The 27,893-nt window shown below is 34.3% G+C and overlaps 1 protein-coding gene across 10 annotated transcripts in view; it reads left to right on the plus strand.

Moving 5' to 3' along the window:
* Positions 1 to 27,893, plus strand: part of LOC118187598 (putative ATP-dependent RNA helicase TDRD12) — a 342,589-nt gene that overhangs the window by 189,058 nt on the left and 125,638 nt on the right. For 8 of the 10 annotated variants that reach the window (XR_015043602.1, XR_015043603.1, XR_015043601.1 and 5 more), the window contains 4 exons: positions 3,958 to 4,077; positions 6,207 to 6,395; positions 25,719 to 25,850; positions 25,959 to 26,108. Coding sequence is in view for 6 of the 10 variants with exons in the window: in XM_085825776.1 (XP_085681902.1) it covers positions 3,958 to 4,077; positions 6,207 to 6,395; positions 25,719 to 25,850; positions 25,959 to 26,108 (591 nt within the window). In the remaining 4 variants the exon portion in view is untranslated. The remainder of the gene's footprint in view (positions 1 to 3,957; positions 4,078 to 6,206; positions 6,396 to 25,718; positions 25,851 to 25,958; positions 26,109 to 27,893) is intronic. The other 2 variants (XM_085825779.1, XM_085825781.1) reach the window with 2 other exon arrangements.

A 27,893-nucleotide genomic window follows, 5' to 3' on the forward strand; every position in this document is an offset into this window, starting at 1 on the left:
AATGAATAGTTTATATAGTGAACCCCAACATAAAAATAGTCACCAAACTTGGCAATGAAGTGATTAGGATAGGAGTCCGGACATTGCCCAAAGGTATAAAAGCGTGTTGCATCAGTACTTCAAACATAACTCACACAATGACTCATTGAAATGGGTGTGTCAAAGCCCCTTGTCTGGAGTTTTTTTGCTCTATAATTTTAAAGTGGGCCTGTCAGCAGCAGAAACAAGTTGCCGAATTTGCCAGTTCTTTGGGGATGATGCCATTAACGAACGAACTGCTAGGCAATTGTTCCAGAAGTTCAGGTTGGGATATGTATCTTAGTGATGCACCATGCAGTGGTCGGCCACAAGCGCTGGATGATGAGGCCCTGAGAGCAGCCATAGAGAGTGACAGTAACCAAACATGTAGTGAGCGTGCTGCACACTTCCAGGTATCTTAAGAAACGATCAGACTCCATTTGCACTGTATAGGAAAGGCATACAAACTGAAAAGTGGGCACCCCACACACTTTCTGATGCAAACAAGCAACAGCATGTCACTGCCTGTTTGTCATTGCTTACTCGGTGCCACAATGCATCCATATTTGATCAAGTACTCACTAGCAATGAAAAGGGGATCCAGTATGACACACCCAGGCGTTCCAGACATTGGTTGTCACCACGGGACCCTGTGCCTCACACTGTGAGACTTTTGTCCCCCCACGCAAGATAATGCTCTGTATCTGGTGGACTAGTCGCCAAGTGGTGCACTATGAGCTCCTGCCATGGGCCAAACCATCAGGGCAGGCCTGTACTTGCAGCAGTTGGAATGTGTGCATCAAATACTGATGCATAAAGAGCCGACATTGGTCAGTCATAAGGATGTAATCCTCCTTTATGGCAATGTGAGGCTGCATGTAACTCAAGAGGCCAGGTACACCATCCGGCGACTGGGCTGGGAGACACTAATCCATCCACCATACTCCCCAGACCTCGCGCCAACAGACTACCACCTTTTCCATTCCCTGGACAACCATCTTCGTGGAAAATTCTTCAACAACTAGCCAGACCTCGAAAAAAAAACCCTGACCATCTTTGCGTCCAAGACTCCCAAGTTTTATACTGTGGTTGCATCGCACAGCTAGCCACTCGTTGGCAAAAGGCACTGGATACCAATGGTTTATTTGTTTTATGGCTTTTCTTTCTGAATGTCCAACATGGCAAGAACTTTTTTGGTTACTTTGTACAACAAAAAATTTCACTCTTGGCAGAGAAATTCAGTCTTGGAGAAACAGTATATGGCATTTTTCTGAGGAAAAAAGGGATTCTAACATTACAAGAATGTGGTGCAATAAGGAGTGTGTTTACCCCTAACTGCATTACATTGGGGACAGTGATGTTCCATGCTGTCAGTTAAGTTTTCGGTCAGTGAAATGGGAAGCAATGACCAGACATGGAGTAATCCTTGTTCAAGCTCATCTAACGACCTTTGAGACCTTTGAGGAGGACTAAAAGCAGCAATCTCTCTCCCTAGGTAGTCTAAAAGATGCTGTATTGAATTCAGATCTGGGGATTGAGCTGGCCACTCCATCTGCTTCATGCCCTCAAGATATTCTTCAGCAACCCGAAATCGGTGCGGTCGCACATTGTCGTCCAATAGAAGAAAACCAGGAGCAATAGCAGGGTTATATGGGCAGAACATATTGATCAGGGATCTCGTTTCGATATCTCACACCAGCCAAAGTTCCTCCATGGAACACATGCAGGTCATTGGGACGACTGAGAGAGATCCCAACCCAAGCCATTATTCCACCACCTCTGTACCTGTCTTCCACAATGTGGGATTGGTTGTATCTAGTGCATTGTTCTCTACCGATCAACTGATGACCTGAATCACTCTTCAATGTGAACCTGGACGTCTGTGAAAAGAACAGATGCCCATTGTTGACTGGTCCAGGAGACATGTTCTCTTGCATAACATAAACAGGCACATCTGTATCCTTGGGTCAAAGGGATGCGAACAACTGGTCGTCTCTGCATACAGACCTGCCGCTATCTGCCCACTGTAATAGCTAAGATTCTTGTTCCTGTGACCACTAAATGATCTGCCATGAGCTGAGGCACAGTAATGTTACTCCTCCTTCGGGCTGAAAGAGCTAAATAATGGTCTCCTGCATGTGTTGTAACTCTAGGTCTGCCTGGAACATGTCTCCTAGACACAGGATCCTCAGGTTCAGACTGATTCCATAGTCGTTGGACTACGAGAGACATTGAGACATCTATCAGCATGAGTTTGTGACATGCCCATTTCCATCCATCCGATAACCCGCCTCCTCAACGAATTGGGCAAACGACTTCTCCTGGATATTGTTAAAGAAACTACTAATAACAGTTGAAAATCAGCACTTATGAACAAAACTTACAATTTTTGGCTTTTTTCTCCAACTTCTATATAAGTATTCCTTTCTATAAAATAAAAGGGACAGCTATTGTTTTTGCGTATATTTTCTTAAACTTCATTACTATCATGCATCTAAACTGTGAATTTAAATGTTACTGACATTTTTTGTAATGGTGAGCCTTGAACTGCGACAATGCATTTATAATAAGGCTTTGTAATGGTGAGCCTTATTGTAAACTCACACATCATGAGATTATTATGTTCTTAAAACTATGATGTTTCCAAGGATAAAAAAATATTTTCTACATAATTTTAGAGCATATTGCTGTATATAGTCTTTAGTTTATTCAACAGGGAAAAGAAAACCCCCCTCCTTTCTTTTCAGATTTTTTATTAGATGAAAAATGTTCTATTCTTCCTTTCATTGTATGTGTGAGGGAGGGACACGAGCTCATATCAACACCAACACTTCTCTTGATTATAAATTGTGCTGTGTTCATATTCAGGTGGTTATTTTGAACCAATTTTGCTATGCTCATGCATATTCCAGAATTTGCTCTTTATAGAATGAATCTGAAAAACTATTCACCTATTTATTTTTGCTGGGTGTTTAACTATTTTAAATGCAGATTTATAGACAACAGCACTAGTCCATTAATTTTGATTTTATGTTCTGTATTCTAAAATTCTATGCAACTTTTTTTTTAAACTTGATTTTATAAATATAAAAATTATGAAATTTTGAAAATGTAATTATTGATGAATCAGTATCCAGTTTTATGTGAATGAAACTACCATCTTATAAAGTGATATTACAAATTATCTACACTATACACATAATTTAATAATGGAAGTGCATGCACTAAAGCTTTGATACTAAGCTTGTGGTATATAAAGGAAGCCAGAAATAAGAAAAAAATGTATTTTTAGATAATTTTATACTGCTGGGAAAAATTAAAATTTTACACACACATGCGCACACACAAAAGAGCCAATCGATTCAGAATTTTATGAACAATAATCAGGCAATAAAAAATTATTTTGGAAAATGTGGTAGTTAAACATGCTTTTCATGAAAACTTCAAAGAATAGTAATATTGATCCTTAAAACTTTTAATAGGGCAAATTTATAAAGGAAAATGTCAACCAGAATCATGGTAACTTAACCTTATAATATTAAAATTCTGTCTAATATCTGATGATTCCCATGTATTGTATATTATATTATGCTAATGTTATGGGGGCGGGAATAGTCATGAAACTTCCAATTTTGACTTTTTTTATTGGAGTGGGGTTAATCTTCATAAGTATTCCCATTTCAAGTTTTATATTAACTGCAGTGTGTTATTGGATAGGAACTTTAATTTTGTTCCTTGCAGAAGGTGTATTGCTAAACCTTTTAATTGGATCTGCTTTCTAAAATTTTTTATTTTAAAATTTTCTTGATTATTGAATGCTTTTGTGTCATATACCTGTATTCAATTTTTTATAAGAAATAATTCATATTATGTGAAAAATGCATAAATAATACAAAACTTTTTCCCTTTAAATTTATGTAATTTTTCCTCACCTTGAAGGATTTCAGTGATAAAAGTTTATGGGAAAAACAAAAAGTTCCTGCTCTTTGTATTGGAAATGGTGTACCTAAACCAGTATTTTCTACTGAAGAAGCAGTTTTTGCACCCAGTTTAGAAAAAGTAAGCTGTTTTCATGTAATTTTATCTGTGATTATTCTATGTCCATGTCCTATTCTGTTACCAGTTGAAGTAATTAATTTTTGGTAAATATTTTATATGCATGTTTTTATTAATTGGTTATTTTCAATAGCTACAAATGAAATAGTGTTGGTAATTTGGAAATGTAATATTTTTTACTTCATTTTCATGCCATTAAAAGCAATAAGTATTATTATAATATTCTTTCGTTTATTTTCTGTATTGAAATGGCTGATTCATTTTGGTTTGTTTTGAATGAATTTATGGTGTTTAGATGTTTGTAGCTCGTATAGGCATAAGAGTGTTACCATTTTACATTTTTATTCATGTGGGAAAGCACTTCTTAATTAAATTTGTGTTAATTTAATATCATTCATAATACATGGCATGACTTATTTCTTATGTTTTGAAACACATAATTTAAAATAAAATGTAAAAATACGGTACAAAGTCTCTGATCTGGAATAGTCAGGACATATGAAGATGACATGTACAAGATGTGACACACACACACAAAACAAAAACAAAACAACAACGAAACAAAAAAGAAGAGAGAGAGAGAGAGACTGGTCCAATAAATCATTGTAATTACAGAATCAGTTCTTCGTGATATTATCACCTTCAAAGCAGTTCCCTTCAGCATTCACACACTTCTGCATTCGGTGCTGCCATTGCTGGTAACAGTTCTGGAACGAAGTTTTTGGAAGTTTCTTCCTGAACTTCTTTAGCTGAGGTATAAAGGGTTCCCTTTAAGTAAGATTTAACTTTAGGAAATAAAAAAAAAAAAAGTCGCATGGAGCCAAGCCAGGTGAATAAGGAGGATGCTTCATCACAGTAATGTTTTTGCTGGTCAAAAACTGCTTGGCAGATAGGGCCATGTGAGTAGGTGCATTGCCCTGGTGCAACAGCCATTCATCACTCACAACTGTGGCCTTTTTCTTAATTTTTTCACTTCAATCTAGTAGTGATGATTAATGGTCTGACCACTGGAGACTCATTCAATCATGATGAACGGGCTGTATGACCAGCACGTTCATCATCTTCTACACTGACCCTTCTCCCAGGAAGCTGTATGCCATTCAAACACATGTGCATGAGATCAAATTTCATCTCCATAAGCCTTGGCTAACATTTGAAATTCTTCCTCCATGTCTGATTTCTTAAGTTTCACAAGAAACTTGATGATGATTTGCTGTACGATTTTTACATTAGACATTTTCCCACCAGAATGCAGTTGAAAGTGTTCACTCAGTGATACAGTACTACCCACTGGTATGGTCGGTTAAGTTGAAACTGGCCGCATCAATAGAGGAGGTGTGTGGTATGATGTCACCAAAATAGTTGTTGCCAACTCCACACTGATTTCAAGCTACACAGTCTTTTTGTGTGTGTGTGTGTGTGTCAGTCACATCTTGTATACCTGGCAAGAGTGGGACTTCACTTAAAATTTAGCTCAAATAGAGAAATGTTAAACCCTCATAGAGCCAGTATTAGAGCAGGTGCAACTGATGTGTTTGTACCAATTGGGAAATCAGAATTAGGGGCAGCAAAAATTTTACAATTTAGAGGAGAACTAAGTAGCAGAATTTTTAAAATTTAAGATTGGCACTTTACAGCTGAATTTAGAGAGATAACAAGTGATAGATTTCAGAACCCACAGAAAAACCAGTACGTGAATGCTAAAAATAAAAATGCAGTGCATTTTGTAACTAGCAGCAAAATGTGTAGTACCATCCATGACTCCACCACAACCACTTAATGGCTGAAAGTGTGAGTCTGAGCAACATCAGTAGAATGTCAATGATATATATTGTTATCGAGTACAGTGCGATTCCTAGCCTTGCAGGTGTGTGAAAGTGACATGCAAGAATCTGAGCTATTCTGGAGAAAAAAGGGATTTGTGGCACATCTACTTCCTTTTGTTATTTAATCTCTATTTTACATAAAGAGGGTATATTTTTTTATTCATTTAGTTTTTTGTCTGGTCGTCTGGAGATCCAGATATTTTACATCTGGATTTCGGAGTTTGTACTGTAGTAAAGCATGAAAAATATAGAGATATAACTTTTTTATAATTATTTATGTGTGCTAATAACATATGATTGTTCCAGACTTTAAATAGGATAAACTTTTTTGGACCTTCATGCATACAGTCTGTAGTTTGGCCTGCAATGTCCCGATCTAGATGCTTTGCTGCTATTGCCCCTCCACATGCTGGAAAAACAGTTGCATACTTGCTTCCTTTAGTGTCTAACTTTGTTGAACAAAAAGTATACAAAGATCTTCCACCTGGAAATGGAGTAAGATTCTGTCATTATTAATTCTTTTTAACAATGATTATGTAATAAAATCTTGACTTTGCTTTAAAAGATCTTTCAGATTTGTCTCATTCCTAAACATTTATTTCTTATGTTTACTGCCATTATTATTATTTAAAAAACTGGGGACATTTGCAGTAATGAATGTTTTACATCTTTCCTTCTTTGGCATGGAGGAAAGTAAAAAGAAAACAGTCTACAAAAATTAAATCATTGTCTTTCATCAAATAATATAATTTGATTACTCACTATTCTTCAGAGTCACTTCAGAACAGAGTAAACCGTGATTCTTGCCCTAGCTCTACTAATTCTTTATTAAATTACACATAATGTGAGATCCAAAATGAAATTAGTATTAGTGATTTTTATAGTAATTGTTCATGGAACTGTTATTCAGTTTGGTCCCCATTCTCATTTACTTTAGCAACTTTGAGCAAATAGAGCCTCAAAATTTTGCCTAACAGCAAAAATAATACATCAAAAACTGGAAGCATCCCATCTAGTATCTAAGATCTTCCCTGTTCTTAAAATTTCACTGTCAAGCTGTTCTGCCTAGCATTCTAATTCCCATTCATTATTAGAGAATTGGTAATACAGCATGAACAAGGCTATAAATATATAATTTGAAGTGTACTACTTGTGATGGAAAGTGTTTATGCATTACATTTCATACTGAGTCTATTCTGTGATTTATTGCTCTTTATTTGAAACAGCTACCTAATGAGCTGAACTTTCTGAATGTTTGAAAATTTTCTTTCAGAGTGAAAGTGCCTGATCTGATTTATCCTCATTTGTAACATTAACTGATGTTGAGGTACAAGTGTGTGTGGGGGGGGGAGTCACAGTTCTATATCTTGCGTTCTACTGGGCCCATTGACGAAATTCAAATTGCGGTTTTCATGGCTCGAAAGTATGTCTTGAAATATTATCATTTAAAAAAATTTCAGCTTAGCAGTCAAATAAAGGTAAAATTCATGCTTGCCTTAGAAAAAAATTAAGTATTTAAATTTGGAGTAATGTGCAAAAAGGTAACTAAAAGCCTTAAATAATCTTTCACCCCCCTCCAAAAAAAATTAAAGTTATCACTAAAGTTAAGGATAAGGATGAACTCCATTGAAGCATTCTCCTCATCACTGTTGTTACACTAGTGAAGCTCCTAAACCATTCACAAACAGTTAATTTTCTTATAGTGATATGTAAAGATCATAAATGTATTATGCTGTAAATGGCAAAACTTTAATAAGAAATATTCGTCTTGTTAATATTTGCAAATATAGTTCAGCATTCTTTACTTCTTTGTTTTGTAATATGTTGACAACATATATTGGTATCCACACTGTTATTCAAAGTTCAAAAATTTATTATTTTCTTAATTTTGTTGTGTTATACAAAAATAATTGTTGTTTTATTCTACACACTTATGAATTGAAATCTTGAATAAAAGTAGAGTGTTTGTTATGCAATATATTTTCTCCACCACTGGGTGAATAAATGCTAATAATTAAAAGATGAATAGCAACCCAGCATTAAGCGAGAAAATATGTTTTTGGAAAAAAGTAGCCAAATTCAACCTTATTTTAACGTTAGAAAATGCAAAAAATGAGAAATGTGCATTTTTAAGAAAGACGTGCCTGTCTTCATGAGAATTCTCATCCAGAAACTTTTGTTAAAGCAAGCTTCCCATTCCCTGTAAAGTTGGAGTATTTTCCAGAAAGTCATGAAAATTGAAAAAAATTATAAATGAGTCTTCACTGATAATAAAATTTTATGTTTTAATAATGTCCAGTAAATAAAAAACAGTTGACCTCTTAAAAAGAAAACAAACCAAGAGTTACAATACCCTGTGTTTTCCTTGCAGAACGTTTTAACCATCTTATACAAAGTTCATAGCGGTCCTTATAAGTGCTTATAAGTCCTTATATTTGAAAATAAAATATAAAGGCCCTTATAGGTGCTTACTTTTTCTTTAAAGCCCTTATTTTTTTGTTTTAGTGCTTATTTTTTGGTTTTACTGCTTTTTTTTAAATGAGCGCGCAATTGTTCCCTGTACCAAAGCCGAAACTAAATAAACAATGTTTCTTCCTAATATGGAATGTCAAATGGTGAATCATACTCCCGGAAATAGCTTTTCCCCCTTTCTCTGCATTAACATAACCTTTGGTATGCGCGGAGAGTACAGAGACAGGTGACTGTCGTTCTGTTGGTCAAAGAATTGTGAAAGCACTAGAAAATTCCGGTACATTCAGCATTCTTTTCCTCCCACCCAAATACTACACACATTTGAATTTCTGTCAAAATCTTAATAATTTGCATTCTCGTTTCGCTTGGTCAGTTCATATTCGTGTTTATTATGATCGTTATGCTTGTATTATGAGCAAATGTAATATATAATTTATAATAATATAGTTGCAGTAACTGAAGTATAGTTAAACTTCCAGAAATGGTAAGTGTATTTTAACAGAGATTAGCTTTCTAAGGAAGAATATTCGGAATGGTTTAAAGGGAAAGTAATCAAATAGTCAAAATAATTTCATTTTTTTTTTTTTTTTTTTTTTTTTTTTTTTTTTTTTTTCAATACATTATACAGTACGGAGGTTGGGAGGTTCTCCCCTTTCTCCACAAAATTGCGAATATTGAAACCATTACAATTCGCTGAAAAACAAGCAACGATTTTTTTTTAATTAAAAAAAATTTTTTTATTTATTTTTATTTATTTTTTTGGTTGGGGGGTCAGTTTCCAATCTGGATTGAATAGGACTAAAAGTTCTGCGGTCTACCAACCCAAGCGAAGAATGATTCTATTCCGGAAATTTAACGCAATCTGTTGAAAATTAGAATGAAAAACACCCCAGATTGGTAAGTTTCTTTCTTTTCCTTTATTTAGTTCTTTATTCTCCCAATACTGGCAGCTGTTGAATCCGATTGCGTAATATCATGTAGGGAAGAATTACAGCGCACGTATTGCGCAATAACGTTTGCGATATTTTGCAGAGTTAATTAATTTTGATGTTCGGTCCGAGATTTGTTTATGAACACTTAAAAGAGTTTTACTGTGCTTGCTAAGCAGAATATTTTTCTGTTCCGTTGGTTTGTTCTTATATGATGCACATATCGAAATGTCAAAAGCATTTATTTAGCGGTCTATCCCCCCCCCTCCGCTCCTCTTTTTCAAGTTACGCTCGACTGTCCGAATATTCGGCAGTTTTCAAGTGTGCGGGTAGTTAAGCTTTTACTATTAAAGGATGACTGCATGAAGCAAGTTTCTGTCTTCTGATTTCAGAAATGTTCTTCTTTTTTACTTAAATTACTTTGCTTGCAATATCTGTTAAGGAAAAACTGATATACGATGAAAATTTAGAAAATGTTCAGAATTTAGATTTAAATTAGTTAAATAATAATATGAGTGGAAAAATAAATTGTATTTATTATTAAATTCCAAGCAAATAGAAAAAATATGCCTTATAATTATTTATTTCTTCTATTTTGAACTGAAATTTCAGCTTTAAATTTTGTAATATAGTTTAGTTCTGCATAGTTTTTTTTTTTTTCTCTCATTGTAAACTAGTTCTGTAAATTGAACTGTTATTTAAAATTAAAAAAAAAAAAGTAATTATTTTCCACGGTTGAAGTAATGCTTATTCTTTCTTAATAAATACTGCATTTCTCATATTTTAAATTACAAGTTTAATTTTTGAAGTTATGTAGTTGTGTATAATGTAATTAGGCAGGTGCTTATTTTTTTTTCTTAAAATGTGCTTGAAATGTGCTTATAGGTGCTTATTTTTTTAACTGAAATGTGGCTAATGAACCCTGTTATACATGAAACAGGATTGTCAATTCATACTTTTTTCTGTTATGTTATGTTAGTGTTAGTCAATTTTTGTTTACTATTCATTTTAGTAATACAATTGTTGTATTACTTCTTTTTTATATGTATGAAATTGTCCTTCAAAACTGAATAAAATACCTAAAAAAAAAGTTCATTATACTGTGCAGTTGTACAATATACTCTGTAGCTGTATTAATTATGCAGCCATTTAGCCTATTTTCACTCCAATATACATTGCTCCAAAAAAAAAAGGGGGGGATAGTTCTATATCTCTCATTCTAATGGGCCGATTGACGAAATTCAAATTGCATTTTCCATGTCTCGAAAGCATGTCTTAATATATATTAAATTTATATATAGCTCTATTCTAACTTAGGTATTTTGACACAAAATCAGACTTTTTCTGAAATAACATGCCAATTTTTTTCCATATTTCGATTCTATGACTCAAATTATGCCTACGTATTAAATTTTGCAATTTTTAGTGAGAAATTTATGTAGAAATTTAAAAATTTATTTTGGTGAATTTTTTTAAGTTAATGCCAAGAATAATTCACTTGGCAAACTTTTAAAATTATAGCAACCCATTTTCCTTTCCTTTTTCTTCATTGCCCACAAGCAGGAAAAAAGTCATCGTTCATACTTTCAAATAATTTTAACAAAGTGCGTAAACCGCATTTTCATTATTATCGCTTATAATAAATACACAAAATTTCAAAACACGCCAAAATGTAAATTCATGTAAATCGTAGGAAATTTCAAATAAAAAACTGTAATTATTTGTAGGTATGCAAAGACATCTACTTTAAGATGGTGGCAAAAATTTTATAGATTTATAATTCAAAATGTTTTTAGAAAAATGTTTTTAAATTATTTAACCACTTAACAGTTTCATTTAATTTTCAGAATCGCTCAAAAAATGTCAATTTTTTCATTACGGTTAATTATGTATTTTTTATTTATAAAACAATAATAACAAGTAAAATTGTTGTAAATATAAAAAGTAATTAATTAGAGCATTTTAAATATTCACTGGTATTTCTCAAATTATTGCTTTTTTTTTTCGAGCACTAATGATGTGCAAAAAAGCGAACTTTACAGGTATATGATGCAAAAGCAAAGTTTAAAGTTATAAAAACATTTAGCAGAAATAGCAATATAAGCTCCCTAAGGTTATATACTGTGCAGACATTGAAGACAAAAATGTTTAACTTCTTTAAATGTACACCAAAATACATGTGATTCTCCCAAAAAAACTATTTGTCCGCCAATAGACACCATATCATCTCTGCTTGAAGCAAAATCCGAATCTAAATATATATTGAGCTTCAGTTCCTTGCATACCAGTTTAAGTTTGTGATGTCTAGTATTTGAAATGTATCCTAAAAGTTTAAGTAATCCTTCCCAGTGAAACTTACCAGGATTGCTTTGAAACTGAGAAAATATATTAACAGCATAGGCTATATCCGGACGAGTACGATTGCAAAGAAACAAGAGGCATCCTAAAACATTTCTATAAGGATAATTTATCATCTCGGTCGTATCTTCTTGTGTACTGGGACTTTGAGACTTTGAGTATTTCACACCTTTAACTATGGAAGGGAAGTAATTTGTATTTTAAAAGACTTGAATCGATCAACTATGTCTTCTATATATAATTGCTGATGAATCAAAACACTATTGTTCTCATATTCAAATTCCACACCCAAAAGCTTTCTTGTTTTACCCAAAATTTTCAAATCAAAATGTGAATTCAGGACTTTTAATATCTTTTTAGCCTGAACTTCACTTTTTCCAAACACAACAATATCATCAACATAAACCAACAGAATGACAAAATCTTTAAAACGATAGACACAATTACACCACTCAAACTTGATAAACCCTTGGTTACATAGTGTTCTATCCAACTCGTAGTACCATAATCGCCCACTCTGATGCAGACCATACAGGGCTGTATCTAAACGGCACACAAAGATTTCTTTATCTCGCTCTACAAAACCCTGAGTTTGGGACCTGTAAATTTCCTCTGATAAAGGAGCGTAGAGATAAAAACTTTTACGTCGCACTGTATATTTGCCCATCCAAGGTGTGCAACTAAAAGAGAGAAAAAGAGCCTTATTACTGAAAAGTTGACTACAGGCGAGTAGGTTTCATCATAGGGTATCGTATTTAATTTGCCGATAACACTGAGCCACTAAACAAGCTTTAAAACGAACAATGTTTCTAAATTCGTCTTGTTTAATGTTGAAAATCCACCTGCAACCTAGTGGAGTCTTGTCTTTAGGAAGTGGAACAAGATGCCATACCTTATGCTTTCGCATGTTGGCCATTTCCTCTTCCATTGCCTCTATCCATTTATGCTTTTCTGTGGATTTCATTGCCTGGTTATAAGTGTTTGGAATTGAAACCTCTAGTCAGCTATCTTGGGTATATGACGTTGAAGGAGTGCCAGTTGGGTCGATTTCACCACTATAAGTATTGCTTCCCTTGAAATCAAACAAGGTAGGATCATACTGAATATTATGCTCAGTGCAATATCTTTCTACGTCATTTGATGATCATAGTCTTTGATTAGACCCCCTCTCAAAATAGTACACATCCATACGAGTGCCGTCTGGCCTTGGAACAGGTTTACGAAGCCAAGTTACCCGTCTCAATGTAGATTGAGTGTCAGTGCTAGCTATAGAAGAGGGTACACTGGTATCGATTCTTTCCTCTATTTCAGGAAAATAGCCAACTGGAGTATCAGTAGATTGGAACTTGACCCTCTCTTCAGATTCGAAATCAGGAAGGGTGCCCAGTGCAGCTCCACTGCCACTTCTCTGCATTCCAATTGACACTTTAAAAGTAGCATTTAGGGTTTCTACTACCTTTTGTTAATTTTCCAACCAAATCTTGTACCCTTTTGTTCGTACACTGTATCCAATCAATCGGGCCTTCGTTGCCTTTGTATCAAGCTTAGAATTTCTTTTAGCCTTTGGAATTCCCACATAGGCAATCGTTCCAAATGCCTTAAGGTGACGTACTGATGGTTTCCGCTTAGTATACAATTCGAATGGGGTTTTATCTTGGCCTTTATGACAAATTCTATTAAATGAATATGCAAAATACATCACTGCATCTGACCAAAATTCAGGACTCATTCCACTATCATGTAAAATTGCACGTACATTGTTGAGAGCTGTCTGATTGAATCTCTCACAAACTCCATTTTCTTCTGGAGTATATATGTCTGTAAATTCATGCTTTACATCATTTTTATTACAATATGACCTGAATTGTTCATTATCATATTCTCATCCATTATCAGTCCTAAAGTATTTCAACTTAAGGTTCAGAGATTATTCAGCATGTGCTATGTGCCTTTCAAATACTTCAAACACCTGACTTTTCTCTACAATGGAGTACACTACCACATAACAAGAATATTCGTCAATAAAGAAAACGAAATAACGTTCACTATTCCTACCTGGAATGTTAAGAGGTCCCCATACATCAGAAAAAACCCTTTCAAGCGGTCTCATCACTCGAATACCTTCTAAAGGTCTATAGGAGATTCGTCTTTGCTTATTGATTTGGCAATGTTCACAAAACAAATTATGTGAGTGTTTTAACACAGGAAGACCTTGAACTGAATGTCTCTTACTAGTCCTGACAATAGCACCATAATTTATATTACCAAACCGACCATGCCATAATTCACTATTGTTATGCTGAACTGTAGAAGCCTCAAATTTCACAGATTTGCCCCCCTTTTTCACTATTTTCGGGAATACATGATAGTTACTTCCTATCAACGTAGCCTTAAACATAGTTTCATTTTCATCATTAGTAACTTTAATTTGCCCATTTTTAACATAAAATCTCGCTCCACTGATATCCATCTTAGGTCCAGATATTAAATTTCGTCTTAGTTCAGGTGAGTATAAAACATCTTTAAACAAAATAATTCTATCCCCAAATTTCATTTTAACAGTGCCTTTTCCATTAATTGGAAAAGTTGCCCCATCAGCAGCTACCAGTATGTTCTCTTGCTTCACAGGAGAAAAAATATCGTACAATTCATGATTTTTACAAAAGTGATGAGATGCAGCAGTATCAAAAATCCAACTATCATCATTTTCCTCCTAGCTGTTAACATTAGTTAAGACACATTAGCTTGTTAACATTTTAACATTAGCTTGAGCTATGAAAAGGGACTGAGCATGGGAATTCTTTTTACCTTTACATAACTTGGGTTTAGACTCCCATTTAGAGGATGTTTCATTACCACTAGATACAGCTGAGGAAACAGAAGAAGCAGGTGAGGGTGATCTGGAAAAATTACCTTTCATTCTACAGTACTTTTGAATATGACCTAGACAGTCACATTTATAACACTTGAATCCTTTATTCTCCTTAAATTTGGGTTCAAAGTGAGTACTTTGAACTTCTATAGTCTTGTTAAAATTTTCCCTATCTGTCTCCCTTAAATTAAGACGTTGAGCTGCAAGTATTTCCACTTCAGTATTTTTAAATATAAATTTTTCATCTGGCCACCTCAAAATGTTCTGAACTACCTGATCATATTTTTCTGGAAGAAACCTAAGAAACTGAAAACATATATAGATATCTCTTACAGCTTGATTGATATCAGCCGATTGTTTAGTAATGTGTTTTAATCTAGAAGAAAAGAAACTAATACTTTCATTTGGCTTAATTTTACAATTTAAGAACTCTGAAAACACGGACATATGTCTACCTCGATAATCTGGCTGAAAGAATTTGGGAAGTGTATCCCACGCAACTACAGGATCATCTATTTCACATATTAAGTTCCTATATTCAGGGCTTACATTCATATAAATCAATGATAATGCCAAACGACTTCTATTTTGATAGTCAGCAACCATTTCTTTTGTAATACCCTTAACATCATTTAAATCAGGACATTTTTCAATACCTTTAACCAAAAGACAAGCATTTTTCTCATTTAAGACAAATTTCATGTCTTTAGACCATGTAAATTAGTTATATGTATCAAGTTTAGCAGTACTATGCACAACATTAGCAGTAGCCATATTTAAAAAAATCAACAAAAACCGCGCCCCAGTCTCTTAAGTCCTAAATTAGTTTTAAACTTCAAAACTCAGGGGCTTGACCCATAACCAAAATGATGCAAAAGCGAAGTTTAAAGTTATAAAAACATTTAGCAGAAATAGCAATAGAAGCTCCCTATGGTTATATACTGTGCAGGCATTTAAGACAAAAATTTAAACGTAACCAATTTATTAACAATATATATAAAAATAAAAATACAATAAATAAATTTAATCAGCACCAGAAACTTAAGTGTAACATTATCAAAAATTACATTTAGTTGACTATTCATTAACCCCAAGGGTTTTTCCTTTAAAGAATATTACACTATTAATGATACAGCAAATATATTACCTGATCTTTGAATACTGGCATTCAATACGCGAAAAATATATCACAGAACAAAAACTACGCGGTTAATATCAATTTCACTTCACTATAGATAGGTTCACGCTTTTTGGCCAAGAAGGCACCTGAAAATTTAAACTAAACCTTGAGTGCACTTGGAACTGGCAAAAGACGCTCACTGTAGTTGCTCATGAGAGATCACAGCTTGGAATTTATCGCCGCTGAACCATAGAACAGATTGCCGCCCACGGCAGTTGCTCACTGGAAATCATAGTTTGGAATTTGACGTCGCTTAACTTTGGAAACAGGACGCCGCTCACGGCAGTTTACCACTGGAAATCACAGTTTGGAATTTGACGCCGCTTAACCTTGGAAACAGGATGCCGCCCATGTCAGTTGACCACCGCTTTGCAGAATCCAGGAAAAATCATCATGGACTGGAACCACGGTACTTATCGCAGGACGGCACGCATCCACTGCGTCTTCCTATGAGCACTGGAACGGCACAGCAAGGAGCAATGAAACAGGAACCAGAAGGAATAAGCCATGCCAATGATTGTCAGTTACGAATGGCCTATGGTTCAAAACCATGTACCTCCACATCAAAAAAATATCTTAAGTAGTGAGCAGAAATAGGAAAATTGCATAGTTGGTTATCACGATGCACACTAGAGGGAGTTACATAAGCTTGAGAAAGTTTAGGAATAGGGAAAATCAAGTTTTTTTTTGTTTTTTTTTCCCGGGGGGGGGGGAGTTTTGTGATTTAATTTTTTATTATTATTATTATTATTATTATTATTATTATTATTATTATTATTTTTTAATATCACATAAATACGACGCTAAAGCAAAAAGTGGAAAGGAAAGATTTTACAGATTAATAGGCTCTTTGGCATATGGCACTAATCATAGCGAAGTAAAGTTTAAATTTTCGTGACAGCCAGGGCAGCGGGCATGATGTGATTAAATAGTGAACACATTGATAAGTATGCAGAGGTGGCCACTTTTCAGTAATACTGGAGTAGGAGAATGGTAGAGCAATTACATGGCTAAGTACATCCTTCATGGGCCGGGTGCAGGAACTGAGAAAAGAGGGGCGTGTCGATGTGTTTTAGCTGGAGGATAGATGCCGTATTGGCGTCCCATGATGGAGCGTGGTCTTTTCTGTGAGCTGCAAATAGCAGGATCGTAGGCCGATAACTGTTGAAGTGCACGGTTATCAGTCTGTTCAATTCTGAGGAATAAATTTTGATTAAGTTTTTTAATAACAACGTCTATGGGCTTAATGTTAAGATCCGAAGGAATCACATCAGTATGGATATAATAGGCTGCATTAATAACCAAACGCAGGGTCTTACTTTGGAAGCTTTGAAGTTTTTTGATGTGTGTTTTTGCAGCTGTATCCCAGATGGTGCAAGCATACAAAAATATTGGTCGAATGATGGAAGTATAGAGAAGAGCTTTGTTTTGGATTGACAGAGTGCTCTTTCGGCCTAGAAGGGGGTAAAGTTAGGTTCTGACAGTCTTTGCTTTATTGAGTGTATAATCAGTATGAAGATGCCAGATTAATTTGGAATCGAGTATCACTCCTAGATACTTATATGAATTTGACCAGGAGACATAGTCATCGAAGAACTTTATATTAATGGTAGGGTACGGGATTTGAGAGCGTGTGAGTATCATGGCAGCACATTTAGCGACGTTAATTTTGATTTTCCAAGTAATGAGCCAGTGCTCAAGGCTATGGACGTCAGTGCCAAGAAGTTCCGTAATATTGAAGACTTCGTCAGCTTTCAGGCTGTTGTAAATCTGGACATAGAAGAGAGGCATTGGAGCTTTAGTCTTCCATCGTTTGAGTTGACTTATTTTGTGAATTTTAAACCCAGCAACTTCAATCACAGTCTGAACAAGAAGGAATAAGCGAGAGCGATGCGAGATACTTATACCTGAAGTAGACATGACGTCATCTCACGGCAACCAATCAGCTATCGGCACGATTCGGCTTTCCAGATGATGTAACATCAAGTTTCGTTTTTGCATCTTAATTAGGCTGGAACTGCCCATTCTTAATGCAAACAGAAGCAGTGAAAAATGAAGTAGAAGTAATTGCTATATCTCTTAAAATAAGAACTAAACCTTATGTGAAAGTTAGAATTATTTCAAGGAGGAAAGATGATGCAGAAAAAGGGTTACGATTGGTCATATTTTCAACAGTATAAGTGAAAAATGGAAAATAATTAAAAACATTTTCGAACTTGCATATTTCCTTTAATCCCTTTGACGCGCACTATATTATTTTAATAATTTTTTTCAACTAAAAACACTAGTTATCGAATATTATGGTCCTAGAGGCAAATAATATATGAATTTAAAAAAATCTACTCTCACCCATTAATCTGTGGGTGGTGGTTTCGCTGTGAAACCAGCGTGCATCTAGGATTTGAAACTTACTGAGTTAGTAGGAAAAAACAACTTACCTTTTTCCGTGTGCATTTCCAGTGAATGTCGAAATTTGCGAATAAAAAAAAACTGCATTTAAAAATTGCATCAAATGTAAAAATTTTACTTTATTTTACAAAGTAAATCATCAGAAAATTTTTTAATTTATGTAATTTTTCTGCAGCAGTGAAAACATGAGAACGTACATAATAAGGAAATTGGTATAAATAAATAAAAAAAACTCAATAGAGTATTTAAAAAACTTAGTGATTTTTTTTAAATGTCAAAGAACTATGTTATTTTTTATGAAACTGCTCAAAGCATGTTTTATCTTTTTGGTACATGCATAAGCCAACACTGCACGTTTCACACATGTATCTTGTTCTATGAGGTTTCTCCCTTGTGCTACAAAATGTACACCACCAGGATTTGCATTTTACTGGCATACGTCCTGTGTTCTTTAGTCGTTTTTCATCTGGCACATAAAATTGACGGTTTTTTATGTTGATAGGCAGGCTTGATCTTTTTCGCTTTGGTACAGATCCTTCATTTCCCCGTTCATATCATATTACTGACTATATTCATTCTGAAAGGCTTGAGTATTTTCAAACTGGGGTCACTTTCTGGAAGCATTCGGTATGTAATGAAGGTGTTTATAATGGTGACTTCAATAAAATGAAAGAAGATTCAATGCCACCATTTTTTACTTTTTCTATCAATTTCATATAAGCTTTTTAGTTGGTCAAAATAGTCCACATATCCCATATTTTTATTATAATCTATAATTGCCTTTGGACATTGTATCTGAACATTCTGTCCAATTTTTTTCTTTCCTTCCTGCATTAGATGGAATAACGGGATCAACTAGGCCAGATAAAATGGTAACACATCTTTTGTCTTTCCATTTAGACAAGTTATTTTGTCATCACTTACTGCCCAATCGAAGTCACCCCATTTTAATTTCTTATCTTCCATCAGTGTTTTGGGAAGGCGTTTTCTTTTTATATTTACAGTCCCACAACAAAATACATTTTTCGTTTCTAAAAACTTGAAAAGTTCACACTTGAAAAGTAAAATAATTGCCCATGCATACTCTATAATTTTTACTATACAAGGGCTCACATAGCATTTTTAAAACTCTTTCACTCAGATTTTTTTCGACTTCATGGGTTTTACCAGTATAAATTTCAAATTTACAAGCATAACTGCTTTCATTGCAACACATCCAAACTTTATATCCTTGTTTTATTGGTTTTTTAGGTAAGTATTGTTTTAGTGAACTTCTGCCTTTGAAATGAATCATTGATTCGTCAATTGACTGATTTTTTTCTTGGTCTATCGAATCTTTCCAACAAGTGAGTCATAGAGGCCGAACTTTATAAAGTTTGTCAAAAGTTTTGTCCTCGCTTTTTGGCATTAGGTTTTTATCATTCAAATGCAAATTACCAAAAATCCATGAAAATTTCTTTACCGCCATTTGCTTTGCCATGTAAGATTCATTCAGTATTTCATTAATTGACCAGAGATCACGATAGTTTGGGAGTTTTTAAATTCCCTTTAGAATGTTTACCCCTAAAAATTTCAACATATCTGAAGAGTTATAGGTGAAAATGGCTTACTTTTTTGATCCATGAATTCAGCAGTAAAAAAAAGCCATAAATATATCCATGGGTTTTGCATCTTCCATAGAGGTAATTTCGTCAGTTGGGCCATAATTCTCAGAAAATTCGAGAATGGATTTAACTTTATTCTGCATTTTATTCCATGTTACATCTGCAATTCTGCAAGGACCTGGACATCATAATTTTCTGACTGATCATCACTTTCATCTTCTATATCTCCGTAAGCAGGAGGGAAGGGGAGTAAAGGAGTATTTCCTTCTCCATCACTTCCATCCTCAGAGACCACTGATTCTGGATCTGAAGGTAATTCTTCAAGTAACGCTAACGCAGCAGCTATTTCTAACCCTTTGTGAGGTATTTTGAATGTCAACCGTATAAAATAAAATATTGATAAAATATTTTTAATTTAATTAAATTTTTGCGTGATTTCTATTTTTAATTATTCAAAAATATATTTGCAATTTTTTGGAACCACACAAAATAATTTAGAAAATCGCAGTACTAGCATAGAAAGCAAAAGCATGTTGAATGCAGAGAAAGATCTCTGGAAATGAAAATTATTTTATAGGGGCAGGTGCATGTATTGTTTAGTAACAAAATAACTCTGTGGTTTTAAAACTCCTTATCTATATCCGAATGAAATTAAACATTTCTATTTGAAAGCAGCAAACATCACTGTAAAGAGCAGTGGTTTCAGGGCACGACCACCGAGCTTCTAAGGGAATGTGAGCATTGTAACACAATGCTCTAGTGGGGCAATGGTCGTGCCTTGAAACCACAAAGGAAATACCTTAAATATACACAGGTTGTTTGTATATGCAGATATATGTTTATATATTTATGACACAGACTTTACCTCTATGGTAAGCAAGAATTTGACCTTTCTCAAATTTTTTAGATTTTAGTTTTTTAGGGATATCCTTTCTTCTATGTGTTGCTGTTTTGTATATATCTGTCGAATTGTGAACGACAATATCTGCTAGTTCCAGAGATGAATAAAAATTATCTGTAGTGAGACAATGTCCTGTATTTAGAAGTGGTTCTATGAGAGTCATTTAAACTTGTGAGAACATGCACATATCTTTGTACTTTTCATCAGATATAGTGCCTTTTTAGTGTACATGATAAACAACCACACATATCCAGATTTGGATTCACACAGCATATAGCTCTTTATTCCGAATCGTGAGCATTTCAGAGACATGCATTGTTTCCAATTAAGTCTTCCTTTGAATAACGTCAGACTAACATCAACAGTAACACTTCTGTCAAGCGTAACTACTTCCTTGAAACGACTGTTCAGATATTTTAGTTCTGGTCAATTTCTTTTGCTGCTGGTTCCCACTTTTTACTTCTGGAATGCCTGATAGGAATTCTGCTTCCAATAGTTTGTTCAACATAATGATTTGTTTCGTACACAATCAAATCAATTAAGTTATTATCTATGTATGCTTCATAATATTGCAATTTACCAGAACTGTCATCAAAATGTAAATGAATTTGAGATGAATTAGTGAATGGAAATCTCAGAAGAAAAATGGGAGAATTATTACAATCAATTTCATAAAAGTTTCTTGCCTGGCTAAGGTCATCATTTTTGTCATCACTAAAATCGAAATCTGAATCCTGTGAAAAATTCCTGAATCGTTTCTAGATATTTCAAATTCTGTTTCAGATTCCAGTTCAGAATTACTAATTGACATTCTTTCTGAATTATTCATTATTGCAGGATATAAATTCCAATATATTTAATACAATGAAAAAATTCTTTCAATACTACAATTACAAACACAAAAACGCTCGCTAATAATATTGCCGAATATACCCGCCTTTCTAATAACACAGAACCACTTACTAACCAGATAAAACTGGTTTTTCAAATCAATATAATGGACAACTATCATCATCTGTTAACAAACTCTTCAATTATAAACTAAAAACACTCAAAGGGAAAAAATACGGGAGAAACAGAAAAGGAATTGGTGGAATTAATCTGAACATACGATGTACGGCCAAATTAAGAATTAGAAATGACAAGTGAACATACGGTGTACGGTCAAAACTGGCAAGTGGTTAAAAATATAAATTTTAAAAATTAATCATAAAAAATAGGCAAATTTTATTTGGAATGAACCTAAATTTCAAAATATGAAAGAAAGAATAAGTTAAGAAAAAAAGAGATATTAATAAATATAAAGAAAATTCACTTAGCATTGAGGAGCTAATTTTTTTTTTTTTTTTTTTTCCAAGTCTAAAGGGGCTTTGTCCCTGAAGGACTATTATTTTTATTTTGCAATTTTGCATTGAAAACTTTAAAAGGCTGTATCACTTTTCAAATCGTTGCCACCAAATATTATTGTTTTTTGTATTGTGATAAAACAATGGTACCTAGAGCCATCCAATTTTGAATGATTTAATCTTACTGCGAATATGGGCATCTGAAAGCCCAAATTTGAAATTTGGAGTTTGTTTTATTATCAGTTTCATATTTTGTAAAACTTAATCGAATTTTTGATTAACAAACTCAACAATTTAAAAGCGAGCAACACTCTACTGAGAAAACCTTTTTATTTCCAGCGTGCGGAACTGTGTATCGGAAATTCTAAAGATATGCTCATTTTAAAATTATTTTGCCACATTGCTGTTGAAGTGAATTTTAAGGTTTAAGTGCAAAGAACGTGATATTTAATAAATAAATGTTACACACAAAACGTTAAGAAAGCCTCTTTAAACGTAATTTAAAATATTAAACCTTTCTTTCTTTTTTGTGTGCGGTGTACAAGGGCAAATCAGAAAGACTTTGCTCCTATTTTTTTAGCAAAATTGCAGCTGTAAATGCAAAATCAACATATCTATTCCCAGTGGTGGACCTGCTCAACCTTATCTGTTGGTAGCTGCATGGCACAGAACTGCTGTCATTTGTTGAAAATGGCAGTTGTATTTCGCATGTCCAATGCGCATGAGCAGTGAAATGTGATTTGTTTCGTATAGAGCAGAGATTCTTAAACTGTATGTGCAGTACCTGCAGCAATTTTAGCAGTTTTGATATTTCTTTAACTTATAATAATTTTCCAATTACCAAATATTTTTACTTAATGTATTTGAAAATAAATAAAGTTAAGACAGTACAGACAAAGAAAAAAACGAAAACGTTTCAACGCATTCTTTTTATACGAGGGTTGGAACTTTAATGGTGGCTACACAGCTGAAAAAACGCTACGCAACAAAACCAAAGAATATCGCATATACCATACGTAAACTACATACCTCTCAGCAAAAAGACTCGTCCTGCCTACGTCAGGCGCATGCGGAGTGACGCGAAGAACAGATCCTTGTATTAGCTCGTGGTCTAAAATCAGTGTTGTCAGGATGTTTTCAAAACAAGAACAACGATGTTGGATAAAAATTGAATGTGGCAGAGGTCGTACAGCACGACAGTGTCATCAAGGGCTTCAAGAGGCTTGTGGGGAATCTGCATTGCCTTACAGAACCGTAGCAAGATGGGTGAAAGCATTCAATGAAGGACGCCAAAACGTTACAGACATCCTGCGGCCAGGTCGTCCGAGTGTCAGCAATGCAGATGTGCAAGCTGTTGCCGCGCTAATGGACAGTGATTGCCGCCAAACGATTCGTCAGCTGGCTGTACAAACAGGATTAGCGCATACGACTGTGCTGCACATTCTGAAGGAACGCCTGTCCATGAGAAAAATTGCTTCACGATGGGTTCCATATCAATTGACGAAAATGCACAAATGGCTACGATACGATGCTGCCCGAACCCACCTGGAGTGCTATGAGTGCGAAGGAGATGCTTTTTTACGCCGTATCATTATGCTGGATGAGACTTGGGCCCGATCGTACCAGCCAGAACTGAAACGCCAATCAAACGAATGGCGTCATCACGGGTCACCACGACGTTCGAAATTTCGTCAGAACCCCAGCAATGTGAAAGTTATGGTGATTCTCGTGTACGACTGTGATGGTGTCATCCTAACACATACTGTTTCCCCACAGCAGACCGTCACTGTGCAGTATTACTGCTCATTTTTGGAGCACAATCTCCGACCAGCTTTGAGAAAAAAATGGTGACACTTTCTGCAGAACGCTCCTCTCATTTTGCATGAGAATGCTCGGCCGCATGCATCGCAAGCTGTGACTGATTTGTTAAAGCAATGGGGCTGGGAAGTGCTTTACCATCCACCATACTCCTCAGATCTAAGCCCTTGTGACTATGACTTAATTCCTAAGATGAAGGAACCACTTCGTGGCACTCGCTTCCAAACTGCTCCTGAGATTCTTGCGGCAGTAGACCGGTCCATTCAAACTACCAATAAAACAGGCGCTGCTACAGGTATTCTGCGACTTCCACATCGTTTGAAACGGATTGTACACAATGCTGGCGACTATATTGAAGGACTGTAAAACATGGTGACATGAATCACTTTTGTATTCCTTGTAAATAAATAGTTGCCACTATTAAAGTTCTAACCTTTGTAATATAAACATCCATTTTCCTTGCCAAACGTTCATTTCGTCTGCCATTTATTTAAAATTTTCACATTCTTCTGTCTTAAAATTAGAAATTAAAATTAATGACTTAAAACTGCAATAGTATAGTACAAGTGAAAAAATTGACAGTTTCACTCAGGTGTGTGTCAGATTTGCGCAATACTTATGGGTCCCAATAATTTTTTGTAAATATTATGGAGTCCTAGGGGTCGTGAAAAAATCTCAGTCATAAAAAGGGGTCACGACTGAAAAAGTTTAAGAAACCCCTGCTATAGAGCAAGTTATGAACACCCATCAAAATCCACAGGGAAATCCAGTTCATGTATGGGGAAAAGTGTCTTGATTTGACAATTGTAAGGTGGTGGTGATGTGAGTTCGCAAAAGGTTGTGAAGACATGTGTAGACAGTGAGCGTTCGAGAAGGCTGCAGTCGTCGCTGACTGATGGCATTTCCAGCACAAATGCAATGGTGAAAACAGATAGGCATGTGCATCTTGAGGACATTTCCCGAGAGCTTGGCATTTCGTATTAGAATGTTTACAACATCATTTGTAGGTTCTTAGTGTACCAGAAGTTTTCATGTTGGTGGGTGTCTAAGCAGTTGAATATGATGAAAGGCAAGCGAATGATAGCTTCACTGAATCATCTGCAATCATATGCCAAAGAGGTTGGAAGTTTTATAGACCAGATTGTTACTGGTGATGAAACGTGATATTGCATTTCACATCGGTATCAAAGAAGCAGAGCATGGTGTGGAAACATCCGGGTTCACCAGCGACAAAAAAATTTCATTTAGTGCCATCTGTTGGGAAAGTGATGTTAATAATTTCTGGGGTCACAATGGACCTCTCCTATTGGATTTCATGCCACAAGGTCCAACCATCAATGCTGAGAGTAATTGTTCCACACTGTCATGTCTGCAGGCTGCCATAAAGTAACAGTGTGTTGAAGGATTCTTGATTTGGACAAAGTGGTTATCCTCAGTGACAGTGCAAGGCTACATGTAGCAATCAGAACTGCCAACAAGCTCCAGTCATTTCACTGGAAGATTCTGTACCACCCCTGATACAGTCTAAACCTTGCCCATAGTGATTTCCACATTTTTAGTCCTCTGACAAAATTCCTTGCAGGACAGCAATTTACATGCAATGATGAAGCAAAGCTAGCAGTCCGACAGTCAGCCGGATTAATTCTACCACAAAGGCATCTCAAATTTATTACTCCAATGGAGCAAATACTAAATTTTATAATGCTCTTAATTATTGTAGTGTATTTTTTAGTAGTTAAATTATTTACCTACTTATACTACATAACTAGTTAATATCGTTTGGTCAGTGCAGTTAAAATTTGAATTTGATTAGGAACCCTGTAATATTTGTGGGAAACATCTTTCAATGTATTTTTTTTTTTTTGGTATGGTTATTTAAATTTTTTGTAAAGTATTATTTGTTTTAATTTCTTAATATTATGTTCATAGCCTGTTGCTGTTATTTTGTGTTCATCGTGGGAAAAGGTGCAGGCAGTATATGATTTAATTCATCTCTTTCTGGGAGACACTAAATTGAAAGTTTTAACCCTCTTTGCTGATGGCAGAAATAAAAGAAACAAGGTATGAGAGTTTGTTTTATAATTTTGACCAAAAGAAAAAGTTTCTTGATGCTAATCCTTCCCCAGAAAAACTTGCATTTTTTACCTTTTTTTTAATATTTTTTTAAAGATTACTGCTTTGTTAAATGGTTGTGATATTTTGATTGCGGTTCCTGCTTGTTTGCTTAAATTTTTGGGAAAAGATAAAGTAAATTTTGACCGCTGTTGCCATTTTATTCTTGATGATGGAAGCTGTTTAATTTCTGATCAGATGAAAGAGGTAAGGTTTTAAATTTTGAGTATTTTCTATAAAATTGTATTTGAGAATATGTTATCAGTATAGAATTATTTAAAGAAAGCTGTTTGATTGATAAGATTTTTTAAATGGAAATATTGCAGTATTTAGCATTAGTTTTCTTTGCTATATTGTCATAATATTTTAATTTTTCATATTTCCCTGCTGAATTTTACTTATTTAGAATGATGCTATGTACATTTATTATTTATGTATTTATATTTTGCAAAATTATTCTTATATAATTAATTTTTCTAAAAATATTTTTAAGTTTCAACCGTAAAATACATTTTAAATTATATTGCATCTGTTTGTGGCAATGTGAGATGTTTCGAGAAATGTAAATAGAGATTTAAAATGTAGCCTATGCTGGTTTATTTGATTCTGAAGTTAAATTATAGAAAAATTCTCTCATTAATTTTTGTAGTAATGTTATTTTAATGTATTTTATCTGATGATAAAAGTATACCTTAATTTAAAAAAGAGGGAGGCATTTAGAAAGTGATTTACCAATTGTAGAATTTGTTAATATTAGTAAACAGTTCACTCTGTTTCATGCTTTCTTATTTTAATTAAAAATTACACAAAGTATCCAATTCTATTATTATTGTACATAAAATTGTGCATTTTTTAAAATCTCTGACATTTTCTAAATTATGTATTCTTCCACGGATGGCTGTATTTTACTTCTTGCCTCAGAATTGTGCAACCTTTAAACATCCCTTGAAAAGAAGCTTAGATAAAAGAAAAGACATTTCTGTGCATGACAAAAGTTGCCTGTTTTCATGTTATCTTTGCATGATTATGAGTGAACCAGCAATCATGAATTTATCATTTAAGAACTATTATTGGTATTAATGTGATTATCTCTTTGCATTATTAAGTGGTTTCATTATTATATTTTTATATACAATGGTAAAAAATTTCTTTGCATTTATTAAAATAATAATGTTCCATTAAAAATTCCTTATATTTATTAAAACAATAACGCTCCATTAAAAAAAAATCGTCTTTCTTTTGCATCAAATGAGCAAACAAAATAAATCAAATTTTAAATACTTTGCACAAAGAATTTTTCTGCACAGACTTCTTTGATTCACTAAACGATTTGAGTATTTATCAAGGCAATACAGTTTTTTGTGGCATCAAAGTTTCATTTGATGCTAAATAGTCTGAAGTGGAGACTTGTTATTGTCCTGGAGACAATTTAAAGAATCTGAAACTGTTGATAGGAAGGTGGGACAAAGTAATAGAAGAAAAAATGCTATATCTTAAAAACAATTTCTTTATCCATCACAACAAGAATTTAATTACTAAACAAATGTGCCTAGAATTTAGTTATTGCTGAAGACTTTAGATCAGCAGTGCCCAACCTTGTGTTTGTGAGCACAAGTATGCTTGCCTATCATTTTGTATGTGCTCACCAGCCTGATTAGGTACTATGAACAAAATATATTTTAAAAATAACCATTCATTTATATTTCTTAATTGTTAAAATATGGTAAGCATTTATAGTCATAAGAGATATCTTGTAATACATTATAAAATAATTGATTGCTGACTGATGAACTTGATAGTAAACATGGAATCTTATTGCTTCATTCCGATGTTAGATGGCTCAGCAGGGCAAAAGTACTTAAGAAGATTTGTAGAACTTCTTTTGCCAATAAAGCAGTTTTTGGAATCCGGAAATGAAAGTTATAAAGAATTGGACGACAGTAATTGCTTATCCGACCTGTATTTTCTCACGGATATAACAGCTAAACTAAA

This window comes from Stegodyphus dumicola, chromosome 10 (genome assembly GCF_044657685.1).
Source record: "Stegodyphus dumicola isolate Sdum_Otavi_A_Nest chromosome 10, ASM4465768v1".
Taxonomy (NCBI): Eukaryota; Metazoa; Arthropoda; class Arachnida; order Araneae; family Eresidae; genus Stegodyphus; species Stegodyphus dumicola.